Raw genomic sequence first — 23,585 nt, forward strand, 5'->3', positions numbered from 1 at the left:
TTTCAAGCTGCTTTTATATCACTCAAATGCAAATGCAGAATGACAACATGCAAAAAAGATTGGAGATGTTCTGAATTAGGAAGATTCTTAAATTTAACTGAGAATATTAACCATCTTTGTGATCCTTCACTGTTGCTGGTTTGTACTCACAATACCTACTAACAGATTGAAGGTGTTAGTGTTTTATCAATGTATCTATGAGGGCATTTATGCTTAGGACCAGAATTCTGATGTCTGGTGACACTCATAGCTGAGACACTCAGCTGGCCGCAGGGCCTCTGCAGTGAGGCTATCACTAAGGTCTGGCTCTTTCTGAATCAGGTTAATCAGCAGTCATTTTGACTTTTGGCTGGTAATAAGGCAATGGGCTTTATCAGTCTCCTTCACTTCATTATGAGTTCTGAAACAAATAAACCATTATCGCTATGTGCTATTGTGCACGATCTACAGCAAGTACCATTTATTTCTGTGATATCGGGGCAACTCTTTGTAAACAGAATATAAAGCAATTAAAGCAACTGTGTAGTTACCATTATGAAAAAAAATAAAATAAAAAATCTGTTAGGATTTTTCCCAGATTATTGGGTACATTTCAGTACATTTTCTTGAGAAACCTTTATCTATGCCAACGAAAATGTGCTACTTTAAATTTGTCACCAACAAGATACAGTGAACAAACTATTTTTTACATAGACTAGCACAATGGAAAAATACTAACAAATATCAGTTATGTGGCTGTATTACAATGTGTATTTGACATTTATTAATTTTTTGTTGTTGTTGTTTGTTTTTGTTTTTTTTTTAACAACATTCAATGAAATAGTAGCAAAATTATTAGGTTTACATTATTATTTTCAAAAAGACAGTTGTGAGGATACAAAAACCCTACAATTCACTACTGGTATATGGAATGATTTCCAGCTGGCCAGAATGGTGATTTGGCAGAAGAATTATGATCTTCATTGTTCTGCACAGTGTATGCATTAATGCATTGTACAAGGGCTAATCCATAGGTAGTACTTCCTATTTTATTATGTTGGCCCATGATGTTGGAGATGGATGCTGGTGGTATGGCAGTACAGGTTGAAGCTTCCCACCTGTATTCCATTACATTTTGTTTCCATGGGACAGATAGCACAGAGGGACAGTCTGACAGAATGTTGTCTGACACAGAAGTATGAATGAAGGAAAAGAAGAAGGAAGGGTGTGTCGCTGAATTCCTCCATGCGGAAAAAATGGCACCCATTGACACCCATTGATGTTTGGTGAACGCTTATGGAAACTAAACAGTAGATGTGAGCACGTTGACAGAGTGGGTGGTATGGATATTTATGAGCACTGTGTGCATGCTCTTGTTCATTGCTGTTGAAAATGCATAATGATGGTGACTATGTTGAAAAACAGTGCTTTGTAGCTTCACATTTTCTCTATCAAATAGTATCATTGTGCTGTTTATATCTGTTCTAGTTTCCATGGGACTAAATAGGAAGCATAACTTGCGGAGCAGCCTATATGTTTATATGAACACACTCTCAATGTGTGTATATATACATACATATACATTCACTCAGGTGTTTATATATATATATGTATTTGTACATTCAAACATAGTTTTTTATACAAGACATTGAAGAAACATAATAAAAATAATGTGCTTCTGGGACTTTATGTAATTGCTTTTAGTATATAAGCAGTTAATTGATAGCAACCAATGCTTAATGTAAATAGTTGGGCTTGAAAAAAATCTATGGAGGTTAAAATAAAAGTATTTTGCTATTTGCATGGCAAAACCATTTTCCTCCTCTAATTGCATTAATCTATCTCCTTCTAAGTAAAAACAGTCTTCCCATAATGAAACTTTATATTCTTTATGTGCGTAGTGTAATCTAGAGACATTGAAATTGTTTAAAGTGGACACATCTGTTATGAAAAACCCACTGTTCTGCATGTGTATGTAGTCAGTCTTATTACATTTTTCCATATACCGTATCTGTATTAAAATCACCATCTGTGTTACCAATTGTGCAAAACATGAAAATACAATGGATAGGATATGAGTAAAAATCCAGACCAGAAATGAACCTTAGCCCAGAACTATAATTAAAGAATTTCAGAGCCCTAATCTGCATTCACAAGGGGAGAAATTCCTAACTTAAATCTTCTATCTCACAGTCTGTTGAAATTGAAGCACCATAGAGTGAACTAAAATTCCAAAAAGTAAACCAAAAGTACCCATTTAATATTAGTTAAGATGTTACTATTTTTCAGTGACATTCTTAGTGGGATTCTTTTTTTCCCACAAGTCTCTCTAGCAAAAATCAAAGATTTAGTCCTCACTGATACATTTTTAAATATTTTTTTAATTGTAAGGAACATTTTTAGTAAATTGAACTTCTAAAATGTTTTTATTTTACAATTACTGCAGGAAAAATACCTAAATTGATATCAATTCTCTAATGCAGAGAAATTAACTGTGAATTACACAAACAGAAAAGTACAAACTTTCCAGATACAATGCCATGTGAACTGGGCTATTTCTTAAGGATGGAATGAAATAATATAATTTACAGCTCCTTTCTGAGTAATTCCACCTAGATATTGATAGTGCCTATCCAAAAGAAGTGCATCTAATTTTCTTCCTCAAAGCTGAAATATTTTTTACAGTATATCAAAGTAAAATTATTTCTATATTTACTTCCAGTACAGATAAATGATGGGAATTTGTTCCACTAAGTTAAAAAACAAACTGATTTCAAAAATCTCATAAGTGCATTTACTTAGATTAGCATTTACAAAGACACTTCTATTCATTGCATAGACCCAGCATACTCTCTTCCTACTTCTCTCATATGGACTCAGTTTGTCACACTCATGGATCTTGCTGTTTGTAAATGAAGGAGATCTAATATGGACCTATGACTAGCAAAATGCCCTTGATTCATCTTATTGCAGATGTGTAGCTTTTACCATTGTGCTAGTTAAAAATTTGGAGAATACTCTTAGACCTGCAGGTACACTGTTGGGCTGAGGTGACCTAATATGAAAACCCAAATGATACATCTGCTGGTTCATATATTAACTAGAACATTGGTTAATAAATATGAACCTATTGAAGCCTAAAATTGATTTTAATGACTGACTTGAGTCATTAACATATATTTTTTATTAAAAAAAAATTTTTTTGTAGCACGTAAAACCAATTTATGGATTAAAAATTGATTATGGAGAGTAATAAGCATAAAATATAATACTGTGATGTTGTTACACTATTTAAAGCCTGTTTTGAGAGTTAATGGATGTAGATGTTTCTAATAAATCATGTAATATATAGCAAATAAACAGAAAATTCCTTAATCATCCCTAAGAAACATATTAAATAATTAATAAAACTATATATTGTTACAGCAGATCATAAACAAAGAAAAATGGGTACATGCTTATATTTTCATCAAGATGAAAGCAGTAGAAGATTGTTAAGGATAAAGAATCAACAAGACTAATTCTTCCAGTGATCTTGATCCTCCAAACATGTCATCTGACAAATGTCAAATAACCCTGGAGCTGATACAGATGAAAAGATAATCAGCTGTGTTCTTAAATTTGAATTTATACAACCAGTGCATTGTAAAACGGCACATATTTCTAAGCCTATGAATCCCAAAACAATAGATCAAACAGAAGTGATGTATTTTTAATTCCGGTGTCTTACAGAAAGGCATTGTGTGCCAGAGAAAATCAAACATCAGGCATTAAAATTCTCAGCGTTATCTGTGTGAAAGCAATGGTGAGCTCTATAATGCAAATCAGCTAAGCATAATTTCATGGTATGTTCTTTACTCTAACAAGTTAGTGTGTTTAAGGCATTTTCCAACATAACCTTATGCAACCAGGGCCTATGAGAGTTCTATGCCATTGATTTGTAAGGTCCCTAAACAGGCTGACAAACACATAATATTAAATTCAATCTGAAATTATCCCAGAACCGAACCTCATGCTGATTATGAGCAATCCCTAAGCAAACCACATACAAATAAACTCTGTTTATTAATCTCCTGGTGCACAGGCAAACTTATGTGGAATATGCTCATCTGCACCCTTGGCACCTGCCAGCCCTATTCTTCCCTCAGCTGATATTTCTTTGGCTGTCTTCCTGTGTTGTTTCTCTGCCTTTATTCTATATTGGGTGAGGAACTGGTGATAAATAAATCATGATAGAAACATAGCCTTTTCCCATTCTGTAATTCTCTGGAATAAAGTAGAGAAGAAAACAGAAGATCAATTTATCACTCAGATGTGTTCTTCAGCTTTGGCTCTGTGTCATAAATTGATGTATTTGTTTGCTGTCATGCAGAAATGTCAGACATGCCCCATTATCCCTATTTACTGATGCATATAAAGTATTGTGCAGACCCTCAAAATAACTCCAATAACTGAATTTCAGAAATGTAAATGTTCCATACATGCTGATAATTTCAGAACCCTCATGGAGGGCACTTTAGTTTTCACCCTGCCCACAGTCCCAGCCTCTCTTCCATTAAAAAGAACAGGCATGTAGCTGGCTAAGGGCTTGAGCTAACATAATTAGCTCCCCAGCATGGAGTTAGGACACGGTAAGTGTGTGTCATGCAGCATACCAGGATTTATGCACTGAACCAAGCCTGGCAGAGAGTGCTCCTGGGTAGACACTGCATCAGCCATTGGCTGTCAAATATCAAGTTATGAAATTTAGTTGTATTCGTCCATCTATGCTTACGAAATGAATCATCTTACCCGTGAAATCTATTGGATTGGCCTCTACTACTTCTGTATGAAAGCTATATTCAACTAAAACAACTGTAGCGCTTTGGGGAGGCAAGGGCATTCAGAAAGCACAGGATCAGCCTGATTCTTGGAAGTGGTATTCACAGGGCTCCTATGGAGCACTGGTCCTTTACTGGAGCTCTATTGAGAGTGTGGTAATGCAAAAAAGAAGCATAGTAAAAATGGACAGTAAAAGCACTGAAATATAAATAGAATATATGGAGTAAATTGCTACTAAATGTACCAAAAAATATTTGTTTGAATTAAGATTGGAAGAAATTTTGTTATACAAATAGAAGGACAGTCTCACCTTAAAGGCAAAACTCTTAAAACTTAAGCAAAAGGCATTATAAAAATGAGAATATGGCTTTTAACCAAAAGAGTATAATGAATACTTCCAATGTATTGCCTAGTTCCTTTTCTTTAATCATTTGCACGCACAAAAAAAGTTGGGAAACAGAAAATATGTAAAAGAACTGAGATTTATCTTCATAAGATTACATTTTTATATGAGAGAAGTGATACCTAACTTGTTTTCAGAATGAAATAGAACCTAAAAACACTTTTTGCAATACACATAAAAAGGGGGAAAAAAAGAGAATGCATGGGATTATGTTTATGCTCGTTTTGATGAACATGCTAATTTTTAAGGAGTGTTTGTGTTACAAGATTTGGAGGAAACAGGGAACTTTTACTCTCCAGTCATCATTTATTCAGAGATGAAACCAAAGCATGAAATAAACCATCAGTATCTCAAATCACAGGGGACCAAGGTTTCATTAAGTCACATGCTTCTGTCAGATTAAAAATGAAGCAGATTTGAAGAGATTTGCAAAGTAGATTTCAAACATCTAGCTTTCTGCCTCTTTTAATGTATATTTAAACAATTGCTTCACAGCTGCACAGCAGGCTTGGAGGAACAGTAAATAAAATGAAATTAGCAAATCGCAGTTTTCCATTCCTTTTTGTCATGTCATATTCTAGTAAGCATTATCTTATAAAACTTAATTTTTTTCTTTTCTTCAAAAACTTACAGCTGATGACAGTTCAGTGTGTATACATATACTTATTGATACAAAAGAATGCGCTGCAACAGAACACTGAGTTACACTCAGTTACACTGAGAGGTGCAGTAGGTCTCAGGCTGTTTTGTGAGTAACAGGAGTGAAACTACACTGTGCTCTTCAGTGATAAACCTGTGGCAATGGCATTCAGTCACAAATCTTTATAAAACAAAAATCATTACAACGTTTCACAAATACATAAAATGAAGGATTAACCGTGTATTAACTGTGACCCAAGATTTTAACAAAAAAATAAAAAAAAATAAAAATCAATATCGCAGTGGAGACGCTTAGGAGCTTAAATCTATCATTCTGTTGAAGAATCTGACTCCTCTGTTAATAGCAGTAAAACCTTGGAGCAGCTTAATCCATTCATATTAGGGATCTTTGACAGTTTGGAAAATAAATATAGAATGTAACAGTTGTCTTTATGACATATGTTGAAAACAGAACAATTCGCACACTAGATTTATGAAGGAATGGAAGGCTTTTCCCTTCAGCTAAGCTTTTCTTAAGGAAGCTTTCAGCAAACATACAAACACAGACCATGTACTCTTTTCTGCTAATCAGTCTTTACTACAAAGTGGTTTCTTTTAAGGAATAAATTGAAATAACTTACATGCATAACTTGAATACGACATCAGTATTTTAGAATTTATTACAGGTGGCCGCATATTAAACAGAAGGGCAAGAGAACACAGCATTTCACAATCTCTGAAGGCGCTCTAAGATATTTGGGAAGCTACACAACACAGATCGCGAAAATCATTTCAGCAAAGACCCAAGTTATTGAACCTATTTAATGTACATTTAGGTTACCAACAGTACTCGGTATCCTACACATAAATAATCTAAGTGACTAAGGGAAGTTATGAATGGAAGATTAAACCTAGAGGCATTTTTTACCAAGATTTTTCTATCACAGTATTAAAATACACAAAGTCATTATCTGCTATCAGTGTAGAAAAGAAAAAACAAGTTCATTTTGCATTCAGTGGTAAAATTTATTGTTGATGCAAGTCATATTGAGAAACCACAAATGGAATACTGATGTTTTGTTTCAAATATGCCAATTGATATTACCGTTCTGAAGTCACTATATAAAAAATGCATTGGATTTTAGACCTATTCTGCTCAGACTTTAGGAAGAAATGCTTCTGGCAGAAATGCCTTGCTGCCCTACACGTCCACAGTTGTGGTGTTTTGTTTTGTTCTTCCTATGAAACCTTAGATTAGAATTAGCTGAGAGCATAAAATGAAATACCTATAGTAACTTTACAGATTATTTCTTGTGCTTATTTTTTGATCTTGTAAAAAATAAGGCAGTGAAGTATTTTTCAGTCTCTTCTGCTGTTGTGCCACATATCCTAATTCAAACATGTAGAGATCAAAATTAACACTGTGGGGCATGGAGTATAAGAAAGAGTCACAAAATAAGCCAACATTGCTTTGCTTTTCATTATCACATTTAAAACAAGTGCCACAGTAACATTTTTCAGAGTTAACATTTAACTAGATAGTTAAAGGCTAAAAGAAAAGCAATTACACATAGGACATAAAGATTACATTTCAAACTAAGATATTTTAATGATGTGCAATTTTGCAGAGAATATATCATTTGACACAATCACATAGAAATTTAAATTATGTTAATTAATTAAATTCTGTTAATTTAAGTTAAATTAACTTAACTGTGGTGAAACCTTCACCAAAGTGAGAGCTGTGTAAAGTTATTTCTTAAAAAAATAATAAAAATAAAAATAAAAAATCACGACCATTAGAATGTAGGTGAGAGTTTATGTAGCAATAACTTACACTGCTCTGAGAAAATATGGTAAAATGTGACAGTACAGGTGAAGGCTATTTCAGGTTTTTCACTGGAATACATGCTTTAACTCACCAAAGTACAAGCTATCTAGCCTGGCCGTGCTTTTGTCTTTCATACTTGAACATACTGAATATCATTTAATTTCATACAGAGATTTAAATTCCAGCAATTTCTGAATGTTGAATTGATAAAATTTTGAGTATATTAGACATTCAAGAAGTGCAAATGCTATTTTACTCATCAAATTGTTCCTTTTATATGGTTTCTACTCCACTGCACAAATAAGAGAATCATGTAGTTCTATGACTGTGAGCCAAATCTTCTGCAATCCCTCTGATAGCTCCAGGAGTTAAATTCATCCACAAAACTTTGAGTAAAATTTGGTAGAAGCAAGAGGAAATTCTAAGGCATCCTGAGACTTTTAAATAAAATCTATGTGTTAGTTGACAGAAGCAATATCACGTTTGGCATGTGCAATGGCATTTTCATCAAATGCTGAAGAGAAGTGTCTGGTGGAACCTCAAACCAGTAATTTCTCTAATTTCATATTCTACACAGTCCCAGTGTTTTCTGAGTTCCAACAGTATATAATTGAGATAATGAATATACTTAACACTGTATTTTTCATGCTACATAGTCTACTAATGAGAAAAAATTGAAAAAACAGTAAATTAAACAGAAACAAAAAAAGTTTTGGAATGTCATATATAATACAAATCTTAATAGCACAGGAAGACTATAAAAGGGCGGAATAAATATATTTAAGAAAGATAGGAGGAAATTTATATGTAAAGTATTATATGCAGTACTTAAAAAAAAAAAGACTTTGTCCCAGTATAGTTCTAATCATACATAAAGTTTAATTTTACATTCAAGCACTGGGAAAAATCTCTAAAGGTCATTTTTGAGGGGAAAGAGTTAGTTGAGATTTCTGGGAAACAGTAAAATCTGTTAATAGAAATCACAGTTGTTGTCATTTAACATTTTACATTGGAACATAAATGGATTTAAAAGCATTGGTATGGACCATACCCATACCCAATGGCTTTGAAAGCCACTAGAGCTTGAATTACTGATATATACATGATACATATGGCTAGTGAAATATGAAATTCAAATTAGTGTGAAAGTGGTTCACAGAACCTTGTTGGAAATTGAAATGTTCATATGGTCACTGAAAAACATTGCATCTACCTTCATATTTTTCATAAACAGACACTACGTTACTGTACCATTGACTGTGGTGTGGTCTGTACTTCCTGCAGCTTGTACAACTGCTAGTTGCAAATTAAAACATTCAGCTACAACTATTTGGAGAGACCATGGGTTCTGTGGAACCAAAGTATTGCATCATTTCAAAAGTATCTGAAGGGTAAGCACATGTAAATCTGTTTTTCAGTGATTTATCATGTGATAGTTGCTGATAAAAAGCAAACGTTATAAGTATTATGGAATTTAATTACTATAGGCTGTAATAACACAGTCTGCATGAAGACTCTACAGACTGCTGTTATAAGAACCCTTCTATGCTTACAAATCAATTGCAGCAATATAAAATATACAGATAAGTAACTTTTTTTCCTCCCAGTAAAATGTACATTTAAATAAAAACAATTGCCTTCACAGAATCAAACCAACAATGAACCATTTGGTGTTTTTGAACAGCTCGGAACAACCAACAGCAATGTCTGAAGTCATATGCAGTCAGTAAGTGGAACTGAAGGTCAAGGTCCTTCTCTATTACCATGATGTGATTACACATAAATGTTAGCTACACATGATAAGTTCACCTGGTATCTTGAGCTGTCCATCTAACTGCCCCTGCAATTTAAAGTCACGGAATTTTACAATTCCCTTACAAATAAGAAGTGCTATGTAAGACAGTGTTGGCAACTACTGCTGAAATCAGCTTTGTTAGTGTTCCAGATGTTTTTGCACTCTTTGTTATGCATGTAATATGCTACAAAAGACTGTTAACTGAGAGATTATTTATATCTAGCGAAGGAAGCTACAGTCTCCCCTCTCCCTTTTAAATGACTTTATTTCTAGTGCAAGTACTCATGAATGTCTGCTGTTTCTCACTGTTGCTGTGTCAGAACAACCATAATATAGGAACTTCACAGGAAGGCTCTACCTTAACAGACAGATTCCTGTGGTTTTTTAATCCCTGAATACTTAACCATATGCTCATTTAATCAGGGGACCGTGTGCTGTTATCATTTTATGTTTAAATACAGTCCTGAATATGTAGTACATTCTTACAATCAGTATGAGAAAATGGATATGAAAATTAAATACTGATTCTCATGGGCAAGAAAACACTGAATAACAGGAATATGGAAATTACTGAAAAGCATAAATTTATTCCCTTGGAAGCTTCACTCATATTTTCATGTATAGTATGATAAATTTTTAAAGCCCTGTATTGCCTGTGCTTTCATTGAGCAGTGTAGTACAAGAACAGGTGCGTACATTGTGATTGTCTAACTAATTTTGACTCATTTAAGTTGCTAATAGTGTGAACATTATATGTGTGAAAATTATCCACTTATCTCTTTCTATCTATCTCTTTTTTATTATTATTCAACTGAATTTCCAGTTTTAAGCTTGAACAGTCCCTCACGGGAAACTGGGATACCAGTATTCTGATTTTGTTAATGGTCATGTCAAGCTTTGCTAATTAAATACCTTTCTAAATTTCTTAGTATCATCTAGAGACAAATTTTTTATAGCATTTCTAAGCATTAGGAGCAAGAACGGCTATGAAGATCCTACTTCAAACTAATTTGTGTATGGTTTTACTCCACACTGTCAATACAAGTTAAAATAATTTTCTTTCAATCTCTGGATAATAAGGCAATGCTCTAAAGACCTGGTCCCATACTCAGTGAAGTCAACTTGGATCATGAATGAGAGCGATATGAGTAATGGGATTCATCTCATTCAGTTTCACTGTTCAAAAGGACTGCTTTCTGTTTAGTAAGTGCTAGTACAGGTAACAGATTACTTATACTCAATATAGTATAACAAAATCATTTGAACCCAACTATTCCATGAAATGGAACAGTAAAGGAGGGATTGTATTTTACAGATAAAGTAACTATATTTTGTCTGCCCAAATAAAAAGGAGGATTCATAATATCTGGTTCATAGCTTATAAAAAGGAAGAACTAATACACTGAAGACCCATTTTAAGAAGTCACTTTAAGAAAGTTACTTATTCTAGCTTATCATCAGAAAAACAAACAAACAAACAAAAAAACAACTGAAAAAACTACCACAGTAGTTTATCAGCAATCTACTACAGTAGTTTATGTTATCACACATTGTCCAGAATTATAGGCATTCCATTTTCACACAAGTTTTTGGTGGTAGTTTAACTTCTTCTGGGGTTGTTTTCAGTTTGTGCCTTAAAGTTCACTAAAAGAACACCAGGAAATGGACATAAACCAAAATAGCTTTCATCTGGTTCTATTGCTTGTCTAACTTACATTAAACAGTATGAGAAGCACATGTCAGGTGAAGATTCAGAATGTGATTGGGGTGGCAATGTGACCACCTGAATCCATTATACACTCAGGCTTCAGAATTATGGGTGCAAAATTCCTTTCTGTTTGTGCGTGCATTGCATGTATAATACAATCAGGTTCTGGTGTTCACACTTTCAAACAAATCAGAATATGATAACAGTCTGCAAGCTAGCTTATAGGGGAAAAATTTATCACAAAAGTTATACAGCTCCACCATTCACCATTATATACTGCAATTAAAAGGGATGGCAAACATAAATTTTGACATCAGCCATATACTTTCCTCCTTTATTTAACACACATATAATGCACATCTCTAAATGTTTTACTTAATTTTATAGTACAGTGGGAATTCAAGTTATTAATTTTTTTTTATATTATCTGACATGGTAGTAGATAAACTCTTTTTTCATATCCAATAAAAATATTAGGAACCTTTTACTAGCTCCTAAATTTTAGTTTGCTCACAACTGAATAAATTAGAAAAAAAAAAAAAAGGTTGTATTAATCAATCTGGCCAGCGCCTTAAACCAGCTTGTTGATCAGCTTACTCAGAATATAACCTATCCTTCTTTCTGAATGCTTTAAGAAAAATGACAGGGAACACATAGGACAGAATATTAAAGAAATTGAACCTCAGAAAGAGATAAAATGTTTTACATTACCTCCTGGTTAGCAGCAGCAAGTTCTTCTTCCAGTGCAGAGACTCTTTCTAAAGAAACCCTCAGTCGCTCCCTTACCTGGAAGAAAAATCAAAATATGTGTTGTAACATTTCTTCTATCAGTCTTTAAAATTTATATAATCCTTCAGATGCACTACAGTCTGCCCTGCCAGTCTGTAGGTATGTGTGTTACATCCTTTCATTAGACATATTCTGTAGTGAATGTTTAAACCTAACCATAGGAAAAAGTAACCCACAAAAATGGGTTTCAAACTTTAAATGCCATACTGCTGTTCTACAGTTTGCATATAATACTGTGAAAAACAAAGCAAGTGCTAATTTTCTTAAATTACATTATGCATAAAATGTTGTTTACAAGCATCTTTTACAAATGAAACAATGAAAAGCAGCAGCAACAACTAAGAAACGTCTTAGCCTTTCTGACCAATGCAAATCTAGTAGTACTTTTGAGGGTTTTGGTCCTCTTTACATACTTCAGCTTAAATTATTCACATAAATTATGGGGATGCTATAATACTATAGCTCTACAATGCACTAAACAATGTTGCTAGTCTTAAAGAGAATAGAAATCATGATTTACAGAGGTACCCAAAGGTACCCATCAGGTGCCATCCTGATGGAGTATCTGTATCTTCTCTGGGCAATGTGTTCCAGTGCCTCACCACTCTCATAGTGAAGAATTCCCTATATATAATCTAAATCTATCCTTTTCTAGTTTCAAGTGATTACTACTTGTTCTATCACTACACTCCCTGTCAAAGAGTCTGTCCACATCTCTCCTGTTAAACTCCCTTTATGTACAGAAAGACTGCAGTGATGGAGTCTTCTCCACGCTGAACAAGCCCAGCTCTTTCACACCATCCCCATAGGAAAGGTGCTCCAGCCCTCTGATCATCTTTGTGGTTCTTCTTCCTCTCTCTCTCTCTTCTTCATATGCTCTCAACCTTCCCAGAGGTTCCTGATTTCTCTGTACAATGCACTTTCTATATAAATTACTGCTTCAATTCCCACCATAATTTTTGTCTCTCACTAGCACTTCGCTGATAACTAAGGGTTATAGTCCTGTCTCAAGAAGCCTTATTTCAACCTCTTATACACTGCAAGCTGTCATAAAATAATTTTTTAATGGAGAAATGAGAATCATCTTTCTTACTTCAGTCTTCTTGGCTGTAAGTATTACTGAGGAACAAGAAGATGGAGGAAAATATCACAAGATGATGACTGTTACTAGCTGAAATTACATGCAATGAGTTTGTCCTTTTATTTTACGTTTTCCTAAAGTTTTCTAAAACCTTGTTGTGTTTAAGCCTAAGAGTTTTATAAATGAGAATGCATGTATTTAAAATATGTTTTAAAATGTTTAACACTTGTGTTTGCTTAGAGGAGTTTTAGAATTTGCAAACCAACTAGGCCATTTTACTGAGGAGGTGAGAGCTCCACAGGAAGCTGGAATCACAAAAAAATTATCCTTAACCTGTGTCATTGTAGAACTGAATCGTAGTGGCTTTTATAAAGACATTTTACAGTTTGAAAAACAACACTCCTTGGAAATAATAGGCAGCTGTTTCAAAGACAGTGTGGGAGACATTTTTTTACATAACAATTCAGAAAAAATAGGTAATTATTAATTTCATTATTCTGAATATCGAGCTATTATGTTCATATAAATCCATGTTTTTTCTTTCTTGGCCTTTTGTCAGTAAAAACACAGAGCAATATCAGCGTGAAACAAAGACAAAGCTGGAATTGCTTTGACCTGCCTTGCTTTGCCCTCTCTTCCTTTTCCTGCTTTGCAGCTACACCGTTAATGCACTTTTTTATAATGATTTAAGTAAAATTGCAGTCTGATGGCCCTTATTTATTCTCCAACCGTAACATTTCCTAAAGAAACTGAAAGCAACTCTGCCTTGGCACAGAAGTCTTTGTTCTTTCATCTGAGCAGAGAACAACTAATTGAGACTCACATATGCCATGGTGACATAGGAAATGTTGCATCTAATTCTTCATGGTCAACCACATGAAGTGCTGTTGAAGTTGTTAAAACTGGGGGAAAGTATTCATTAAACCAGTGTAAAAGAGAAAACAATGCTACATTAGTGTTATGATTTAAAGGAGAAACCTACTCTACAGCCCAGAAATTGTAACTTTATTTATTAATTATTTTTTCTCTGTCCAAGTGATTTCAAAATATACTTGAAGAATAATACAAAAGGTGAATAAAGACTTCAGGTTTTCTCATCCATATTCCAGGAAAAACATACAGCTTACAAAAGACCATACTAATGCATTGGGTATTCATATATTTTGAGTATTACTTTAAGTATTACTTATTATTTAGTAATTGTATTGATTTTTTCCTGAACTTTTAAAGTTCATATTGAAGAAACTTTGAATCTAAAGAAAGCCAAATTCTCTGAAATTCATATAAAAATACACTGCAATGAATTTTGCTTTGATTCCCTCTTCAAATTTATGTTAAAGCAAACAAAGCAAAGAAAACCATCTTAATTTATAGAAGCAATAGAAGCACGTGTTATTTTACTCTAATTGTATTTATTACTACAAAAATAATGTACTACCTACACTTCATATGGTCCCTCAGTGTACTCCTATTTTCTTTGGCACTAGACGGAGTTTTACAAATAAGGCTTCACAAACTAAGACTAATCAGATGTCATTTGATCTATCAAACCGTGCTATAATATTCATTTTTAAAGAACTGATTCCCATTATGGAGCCACAGATACAGTAGAAAAGGTTTGCTCTCCTTGTTACTGGGTATATCCAACACGGGCCCAGATGACTGGGTATTCTTCTGGCTTTCAAGTGCAGCCCTATTATCTTGAAATTTAACATAGCCAGTGTCATGTTAGCACTGCTGTTGGTGCAAAATATCACCCATCTTCCTCCGTCTCTTAGCAACCACTTTCCACATTTTTTCTTCCTGTCAAAGTCTTTCTCCTTTCTTTCCATATCTGCAGCCCACAAAGAGCTTTTAAAAACACTTGCACATGCTAGAATTGAATCAATTTTGTTCATAGTGAATAAAAGCTCTCTTACCTACCTGCTAATGAATAAAAAGATAGTGGTAATGTCAACATGAATTGGTTGTTTTCGTATTAAAGAATAGATAGGTATACTTTTCTGACATTAATTATCTTAAGAGAACCAATGTTTTTCAAATCTTATATAGGATAGTAAATCCTGGTGGTTGCTTTTCTCTTTGAAGATCAATTGGACATTTTGTCTTAACAAATCAACTAAAGATGAGTTTGGAGAAGTTGCATAAATTCATTGTTTGCAAATGTATGTTTTAAAAGTTGAATCAAAAGTGTAAATCAGGATAGAAAAAAAGCTGCAGAAAAATAAACATGTTCAGACAGGTATTAGAAGGAAATGAAAGCTATAGAATGTTGTAAATAAAATCATATTTTTTCCTAGTTTTTGTCCTTCCTGTATTATATATAAGGAACATGTACTTCCTAACCTACTCTTAAGCTCAATATCTACTTTAAATATGAAGTTAACCTAAGCTTGTATTTTCTGTTCCATGTTAATAATGTCTTTTCATGTGCTGTATTATAACCTATTCCATTTATGTGTGTGTTTAATATACCACAATATTCCATAGTGCTCTAACATTATTTGTACATCTTTCCATTCCATGAAGTAAACAAAAGAAAGATATCAGCTTCTTAGCAGCTGTAAGGAGCCTTTGAGACCTGAAGCACTAAAAAGTTTAAGGTTGATTAATTGAAGAGACATTTCTGTACAGACCATCTTCTCTAAGAATATGCTGCATTCTCTGATAATGAAAGATCTACTACTCATTTTACACTATTTTAATCTTACAGCAAATGCTGTGCTTAGTCAGTGAAAACTTTTATCTGAAACATAGAATATTTTCCCAGTAAAAAATTTTAAGAGGAAGCCCTTTTCCATAGTCAAAAAGATCTTTACTGTTATTTCACTCTCAATTTGTATTTTTTAAATTTGAGAAGTCTACATTTTCTCATAAATAACCTAAAAACACACCAGAGACATAAATTCCATCCATGTTTATTTAGTGCTAATGCTAACAGGGGAAATCTTTCTGATAAGGGTAAGATTTGCTTGTTTTGAAAAGTCAGTGCTACTGACTACAAAAGATAGCTAAAGTGATCTATACTGCAGTGCAATTATTGGTCATACAATCCCAACAACTTCTATGAATTCATATAAATATTTTAAGTAAAAGACTTATATCAAGAAGGAAATGCACAATAAGCATCATAAGGCACAGTAAAGTTAGAGGGTATATTTTATATATATATATATTTTTTTTTTTTCCATACTGTACCTTTTCATCCAGAGCCTTGTGGTGCTCAAACAGAGATTTCAGAGCTTTGAGGACCTCAACTTCACTGGAAACTCCTGAAGGAGACTGTGCTTGCCGTTTCACCACTGTCATCCTCAGTGATCTTTCGTGTCTTGAGACAAGGCACTCCAAATGCTCCAGTAACAGCTATTGGATTTTATATGAAAGGTTATTAATTTCTATTCACCAAAATGCCTTGGAGACTCAACTACAAAATGCATGGTACCAAATGGCAATTTTCTTGGCCACCTCTTTCTGGGAGATACTACTGGAATTACTGCCAAGATTTCATGATTCAAAATCAGATAGAATAAGTACAAAAATTGAAAATTGAATCATAATTTAATTTTAAACTGTGAAAAGTGAGAACAAAAAAATCACTTGGCATAGAGTCGCTATTTAACTGCATTAAGGACGATATTTGTCATTGTAATTGATGATCATAAGCTATCAAATAACAACTAAACCAACTAAAACCTGTGTAGAACATCATGGAAAAATATGAAAGCAGCTTATATTTTATAAATCTAGCTGTAACATTTTAAATTTGTTCTGGAAGATGATATATAAAATATGAAAAAAGTAGAAATAATGTTTAATTACTTTTGAAGACTATTTACTCTAAATGTCACCTTTCATGACATTTGCATGTCACTAACATGCTCTAAAATGTTCATTATGTCTGTTAATGAAGGAGGACAAATGGTCCATAAACAATACATTTCAGACTACTGTAAATAATTTGTAGACTAGCTTGTAGATAACCTACTGTAAAAGCATGATAATTGTTTGTCATTATTACTCTAAGTAGTTTAAATGAAATACTGAAATGACTTGATGTTCTATGGAAAATTCACAATTTAGCAAGGCTTTTATAGGGCTACCATTACTCTTACTGTCTCAACATAGAAGAGAATTGGTAAACCCTAAGTCTGTAGCTGAGTTGCTAAATTCATGAATCATAATGCTTGATACATGTATTTCACAATGCATAGTTATAGCTTAGCCATAAGTGGAAATTTGAAAGTTGCACAGTTATAGCTTAGCCATAAGTGGAAATTTGAAAGTTACACAGCAAATTGCTTATTATTTCTCTTTTGATGTGGTTCTTAACATAGCTACAATTAGTAAAGAGACATGTTCATCTGTAATCCATAGTTATTCTCAGCCACAGAATGACCTTTACCTTACTAACAAGACATGAAAGAGCATAAACAGAGAACAAACACATTGTAATTGTAATATACAGCTATCAAGCCAGGAACAATTTGGGTTTGATGCATTCTTTGCTTAAAAGATGGTTCTTATATCTAGATTTGCAGCTGCTTATTGTTTTAAAATAATTACATTATTTGCCAAAAATAGTGAACACGTGTATGATTAATATTAGTACATGAAGAATTGTAATGACTCCATGTAGTTCATGGAAGAAGGAAGATATTTTTACCACTATTTATTTCAAATGGCTCATATTTATCAAAGTCACCTGATCTCTATAGGGCTGACAAGAGACATAGTTGATTTTTTAATAACTGGAAGCAGTCCAAAGTTACATGCAGATTTGAAGAGGCCTCTTCAATCGCAGTAGCATCAAGAACTTGATATGGGGATGTAGTAAGATTGTAACTCTTATTATATAAGGACAGCTTCCCAACACTTAACAGAATATTTCTGTTCATAACAGAACTTAAATAGTTAATTGCTATCATGAACAGAACAAAATTACCATGGCCATACCTTCCATACGTTTGCAATTACCTGTGGCTTAAACTGACACTTATAGTAAAAGTCTAGAATTACATAATCTTGCCAACTAATTTCTGACCTAACTCTGAGTAAATTTATTATATAATGCTCTACTATTCTAAACAGATTATCCTGGACAGATGATCAGAAAGGAAAATTCTTAGAGTCTTGGTTGGAAAATAAAAGTGAGAAAAACTGGCTTAGATGAGAAGAAAAATGATGGCAACATAGGATTCTTGATGTGGCAAAAATTGTCTAATTTTTGTCTAAAGGAATTTTGGCTAAAGGAATTGTGCATAAACTATAGCACAGAGAAAAATAAGGAACACAGGAAATAATAGTGTCCATCCATGTAAGCCTTGCAGTAGTGGTAACCACTACTACTACTTTCTATATGGCACAAAAAGTCTGAAAATACATCAGCATAGACACCCTGACTTCTAGTGCAAGAAATATAATTTCCAAAACCAGAGGAGAGGATAGGAGAGGAGAGGAGAGGAGAGGAGAGGAGAGGAGAGGAGAGGAGAGGAGAAGAGAAGAGAAGAGAAGAGAAGAGAAGAGAAGAGAAGAGAAGAGAAGAGAAGAGAAGAGAAGAGAAGAGAAGAGAAGAGAAGAGAAGAGAAGAGAAGAGAAGAGAAGAGAAGAGAAGAGAAGAGAAGAGAAGAGAAGAGAAGAGAAGAGAAGAGAAGAGAAGGCTTTTAGGGAGACCTCATGGCAGCCTTCCAATACTTGAAGGGAGCAGGAATGAGAGTGAGATTTTACACAGTCTAATAGTGATAGGACAAGAGGGAATGACTTTAAATTAAAAGAGGGGAAATTTAGGTTAGGTGTTAGAAAAAAAAATTTTACTCAGAGGATGATGAGGCACTGGCACAGGTTGATCAGAGGTTGTGGGTGCCCCATCCCTTGAGGTGTTCAAGGGCAGGTTAGATGGAGACCTGTGCAGACTGATCCAGTGGGTGCAACCCTGCCCATAGCAGAGAGGTTGGAACTATATAATGTTTAAGGTCACAGAATCACAGAATCACAGAATTGTAGGGGTTGGAAGGGACCTCTAGAGATCATCGAGACCAACCCCCCTGCCAAAGCAGGTTCCCTACACCAGGTCGCACAGGTAGGCGTCCAGGCGAGACTTGAATATGCTTATGTCCGTTTCCCCTCGTCCTGTCTCCACGTACCACTGAAAAGAGACTGGCCTCACCACTATGGCCTCCACACCTCAGATATTTTTAAACCTGGATCAGGTACCCCCTTAGTTGTCTTTTCTCAAGGCTAAACAGACCCAGTTCACTTAGCCTTTCTTCATAGGGGAGATGCTCCAGGCCCTTCACCATCTTTGTGGCCCTCCGCTGGACTCTTTCCAAGAGATCCCTGTCTTTTTTGTACTGGGGAGCCCAGAACTGGACACAGTACACCAGATGAGGCCTTACCAGGGCAGAGTAGAGGGGGAGGATCACCTCCCTCGACCTGCTGGACACGCTCTTTTTAAATGCATCCCAGAATGCCATTGGCCTTTTTGGCCACGAGGGCACACTGCTGGCTCATGGCCAACCTGTCGTCCACCAGGACGCCCAGGTCCCTCTCTGCAGAGCTCCTCTCCAGCAGCTCATCCCCCAGCCTGTATTGGTGCATGCAATTATTCCTCCCTAGGTGTAAGACCCTACACTTGCTTGTGTTGAACCTCATCCAGTTTCTCACTGCCCAGCTCTCCAGCCTGTCCAGGTCTCGCTGAATGGCAGCACAGCCTTCAGGCGTGTCAGCCAATCCTCCCAACTTCGTATCATCAGCAAACTTGCTGAGGGTGGCCACTATCCCCTCATCAAGGTCATTGATGAAGATGTTGAACAAGACCGGACCCAGCACAGACCCCTGGGGAACACCACTGGTTACAGGTCTCCAGCCAGACTCTGCACCACCAACGATGACCCTCTGCGCTCTGCCAGTCAGCCAGTTCTCAACCCACCTCACTGTCCACTCGTCTATCCCATACTTCCTCAGCTTTGTTATAAGGATGTCATGGGAGACAGTATCAAAGGCCTTTCTAAAATCAAGGTAGACTACATCTACCACTCTTCCCCCATCCACCTAGCATGTGACAGCATCATAGAAGGCCACCAGGTTGGTCGAGCACGACCTCCCCTTGGTGAATCCATGCTGATTACTCCTGGTAACCTCCTTTTCTCCCAGTTGTCTGGAGATGGTATCCAGCACAAGCTGTTCCATCACCTTTCCAGGGACAGAGGTGAGGCTGACAGGCCTATAATTACCCGGGTCTTCCTTCTTGCCCTTCCAACCCAAGCCATTCTGTGATTCTGTGATGAGTGATGAGGAGAAAAAGAAAGTTAAACAAGGTTTTCATGTATAAGAAGAGAGTGGAGCAGTCTGGGAGTATTAGGAACTCGGAATTTCTTAAGGGTTGAACATGGAGTTTACTGTGTGAAATGAACAGCAGAGCATCCTAGTCTTTGTACAGCAGAATAAAATATTTAACGTTAGGTTAAATTTCTGGCTTGTAAGAAACATGCAATATATTAAGAAAAATCAATCATACATTTAATATACACATAAGTTAATTTTGCCTTTAGCTTTGCCTATCACTTTAGAGGTGTCAAATATAAATGTATACACATATTTCATACTTGTTAAATACAACTACAGGTGTAAAACGTACTGATTTTATCATAATATAGAAAGACGATTTATTGACACAGGTAAGTGTCAAACACTCATGCAGAATTACTGCATTACTTGTGAACATTTCACTCTTTTTCTTATTGTAAGAACAATATTCCAGCTGCTCAACTAGTAGTGGTTCATTTTTCTAGAAACTACCTCTGTGGTATTTTCCTTACTGTCAGCACTCAGAGTGCTCGACAAGGCATGCTGACACAGGTTTCTTTCTGACAGCAATTTCTTATTTTTGCTTTTCAACAAAAGACTATTTCTCCACCAAATCTGTGTGAATGTTTCTTATAGCAAATCCATGTTAGCTGAACACAGAGTATGACTAACCAGGTGTCCCTGTACCACAGTACTCCCAGCATGCTGAAAGGGAAGAGTAACCAATCAACCCAGGAGTTAGAGAGCCTGCTGGCAAATCCCTTCTCCATCCTCTGCTGAAATTATATTTAAAATTATATTTTAGCTATCTTTGCTTCAACTACATATATACACAAAATATACACATACATATATATTAAAAAAAAAAAAAAAAAGGAAAAGTGATAGATCTTCCCTATTTCCTTGGGAAGGGAAATGTAACCACAGTTATACAACTATGAAATGTTAGTTACTACAATGATGGAGAAAGGGACATTTAAATATATTAAATTGTCATTGAAGAAAATGGTATGTCCAAGCAACATATATAGTAAGTGACTGAACAAAATCACAATATCTGGCTTGGAGAGGGGAGCGTGAATAAGGAACACTGAGGACTTCTCCTTCTATTTATTTCAAGAATTACTATCTCATATATTTGCGAAGAACAAAACAAGATTTCATGTCAAAATATGACTGCAAAAATACTGATAATTAATTAAATTACAAGCAGTTTGTTAGAAACAGCTTTAAGTGCTTTTGTATGTTTCAGTCACACACTGGCATTAACAAAGAACACATGCTGCTGAGCATTTTCTGCTCCCTCACTCTGCGTTGATCTGTTACAGTTGTCAAGTACTCACAGGGACAGGCGGCTTGCAGAAAGATGAAGATCAACAGCAGAAAGCAGGACAGAATCACCCACGTATAATATCCAGTCATCGCTATGCTTTTCCTGCTGGAAAGCATAAGCTTGACAATGAATTATGAAATAATATGGCAACAGAATTTCGCTCTTATGCTGGGTGAGTTTTAGGATCCTCAAGATCCCAAGCTGATAATTTTACCGTAACTAAATGGGATGGACGTTTCTAGAGCACAAAGAATGTTTAAAAATGATTATTTAAAGACTAAAAAATGTTTGACTGCTTATTTTGTGAAGGAAAGAAGCAACTTTAAAATGTTAATTAGAACAAACTAAAAATAGAGACAGCTATTAGAATACAGTTTACTATATTTCTCAGATCATTTCCAAAGCACTGTGAAATAGAAATGTGTAACTAAATGTCTTTGTATGTCATCATGTACCTCTATTGTACTAAACTATCAATACTACAGGGACACTGATTTACTGGTGAAAAAGAAAAAAAGAAATTAAAGCATTCCTTTAAAAAATGATTCAGTAAACCAAAATTAGTATGACTCATTATGGTTTGCATTATTATAGGACCTGAATTTTAATTACGATAAAGTATTTTATCTTAATTCTCTTTGTTTTCAATAAAACTGCAAAAAAAAAAAAAAAGTTCACAGCAGGATATTAAACGGAGAAAGGAAAGAATCAGGAGAGAACGATGGGGAAAAGTAAGTAATAGAATATGGGGAAATATAATATAGAAGAAAAAAAGATTTGCTAAAATGATATTGACTTGGCTTAAGAGATTCCTTATACGAACAAGGCAACCCACTAAGAAGACAATACTCTTTCATATTCAGCTTCTCACCAACACATGCAAAATGCAATTTCCTTTCAGTCTGTATTTAGAATACACATTATTTAGTGAATCTCCACCTCTGGTGCAAGCAAAGAAGAAAAGTAAACTAAGCAGATAAGGAGTTGGAGATTATCTCTAAATTTAGCCATAAAGCCAGTCATTTTCCTCTGCATTGTTCAACAGCAGTGGAAGCCCATTTGCTCCTCTGGGAAATCAAATAGCTTTACTGGTAAACTACTGGTGATAATCTTTCTTTGAAAAAATGAAGTTATAGCCTAGCTGCAGCTTACGTTCCATGTTTGAATTTTGTATATTCAAGACAAAAAATAATCTCTAGGTGCAACACAGGGCACAGTTGGCTTTCTGGCAAGCGCGCATTGCTGGCACATGTTCAATTTTTCATCAACCAATACTCTCAAATCCTTCTCCTCAGGGCTGCTCTCAAGCCATTCTCTACTCAACTCTGTATCTGTACTTGAGATTGCCCCAACCTAGATGCTCCTAGGACCTTGCTCTTGGCCTTCTTGAACTTCATGAAGTTGACATGGGCCCACCTCTCAAGTTTGTCCAGGTCCCTCCGGATAGCATTCCTTTACTCTATATAATAGTAATTTCTTCCAAGGTATTTCTGTATATGTTTTCAAAATAACATGCAGTGATTTTACAGAGAGAGCCTGTTTGTCTTTCTGTCAGCAACATCACACTAATCAATACATACACATATGCTCCTGCATTTTTCATGCTGCCAAATGTACTGGCAGATTAAGTTGTCATCTAAGTTTGTGACATGAAAATATTTTTACTATAATATGTGAGAAGTTAATTATAGTAGGCAATAAAAATACATATTTTAAAGCAAAAAGTCTTCCAGGGAGCTTTGTTTAAGATTCTGCTAGAAGGACTGACTAGGAACTCAAGTCTACGGTAAGCTATAAGGTGTAGTCTTTTGGCAGAGATCAAGAGTTTACGGGTCCCATGGAATGTTATTCTAGCACATTCTAATGCATTCTACTGTCAGGATCTGCTGCTGCAGCTTGGCCTA

At 35.0% G+C, this 23,585-nt stretch overlaps 1 protein-coding gene across 14 annotated transcripts in view; it reads right to left on the reverse strand.

The window, feature by feature from the left end:
• PPFIA2 (PPFI scaffold protein A2) overlaps positions 1–23,585 on the reverse strand; it is a 296,261-nt gene that overhangs the window by 79,697 nt on the left and 192,979 nt on the right. For all 14 annotated transcript variants that reach the window (XM_085221991.1, XM_085222064.1, XM_085221997.1 and 11 more), the window contains 2 exons: positions 16,245–16,409; positions 11,888–11,962 (listed from right to left, as the gene is read on the reverse strand). In XM_085221991.1, the coding sequence (XP_085078117.1) occupies positions 11,888–11,962; positions 16,245–16,409 (240 nt within the window). The remainder of the gene's footprint in view (positions 1–11,887; positions 11,963–16,244; positions 16,410–23,585) is intronic.

This window comes from Meleagris gallopavo, chromosome 1 (assembly GCF_905368555.1).
Source record: "Meleagris gallopavo chromosome 1, MGAL_WU_HG_1.1, whole genome shotgun sequence".
Lineage (NCBI taxonomy): Eukaryota > Metazoa > Chordata > Aves > Galliformes > Phasianidae > Meleagris > Meleagris gallopavo.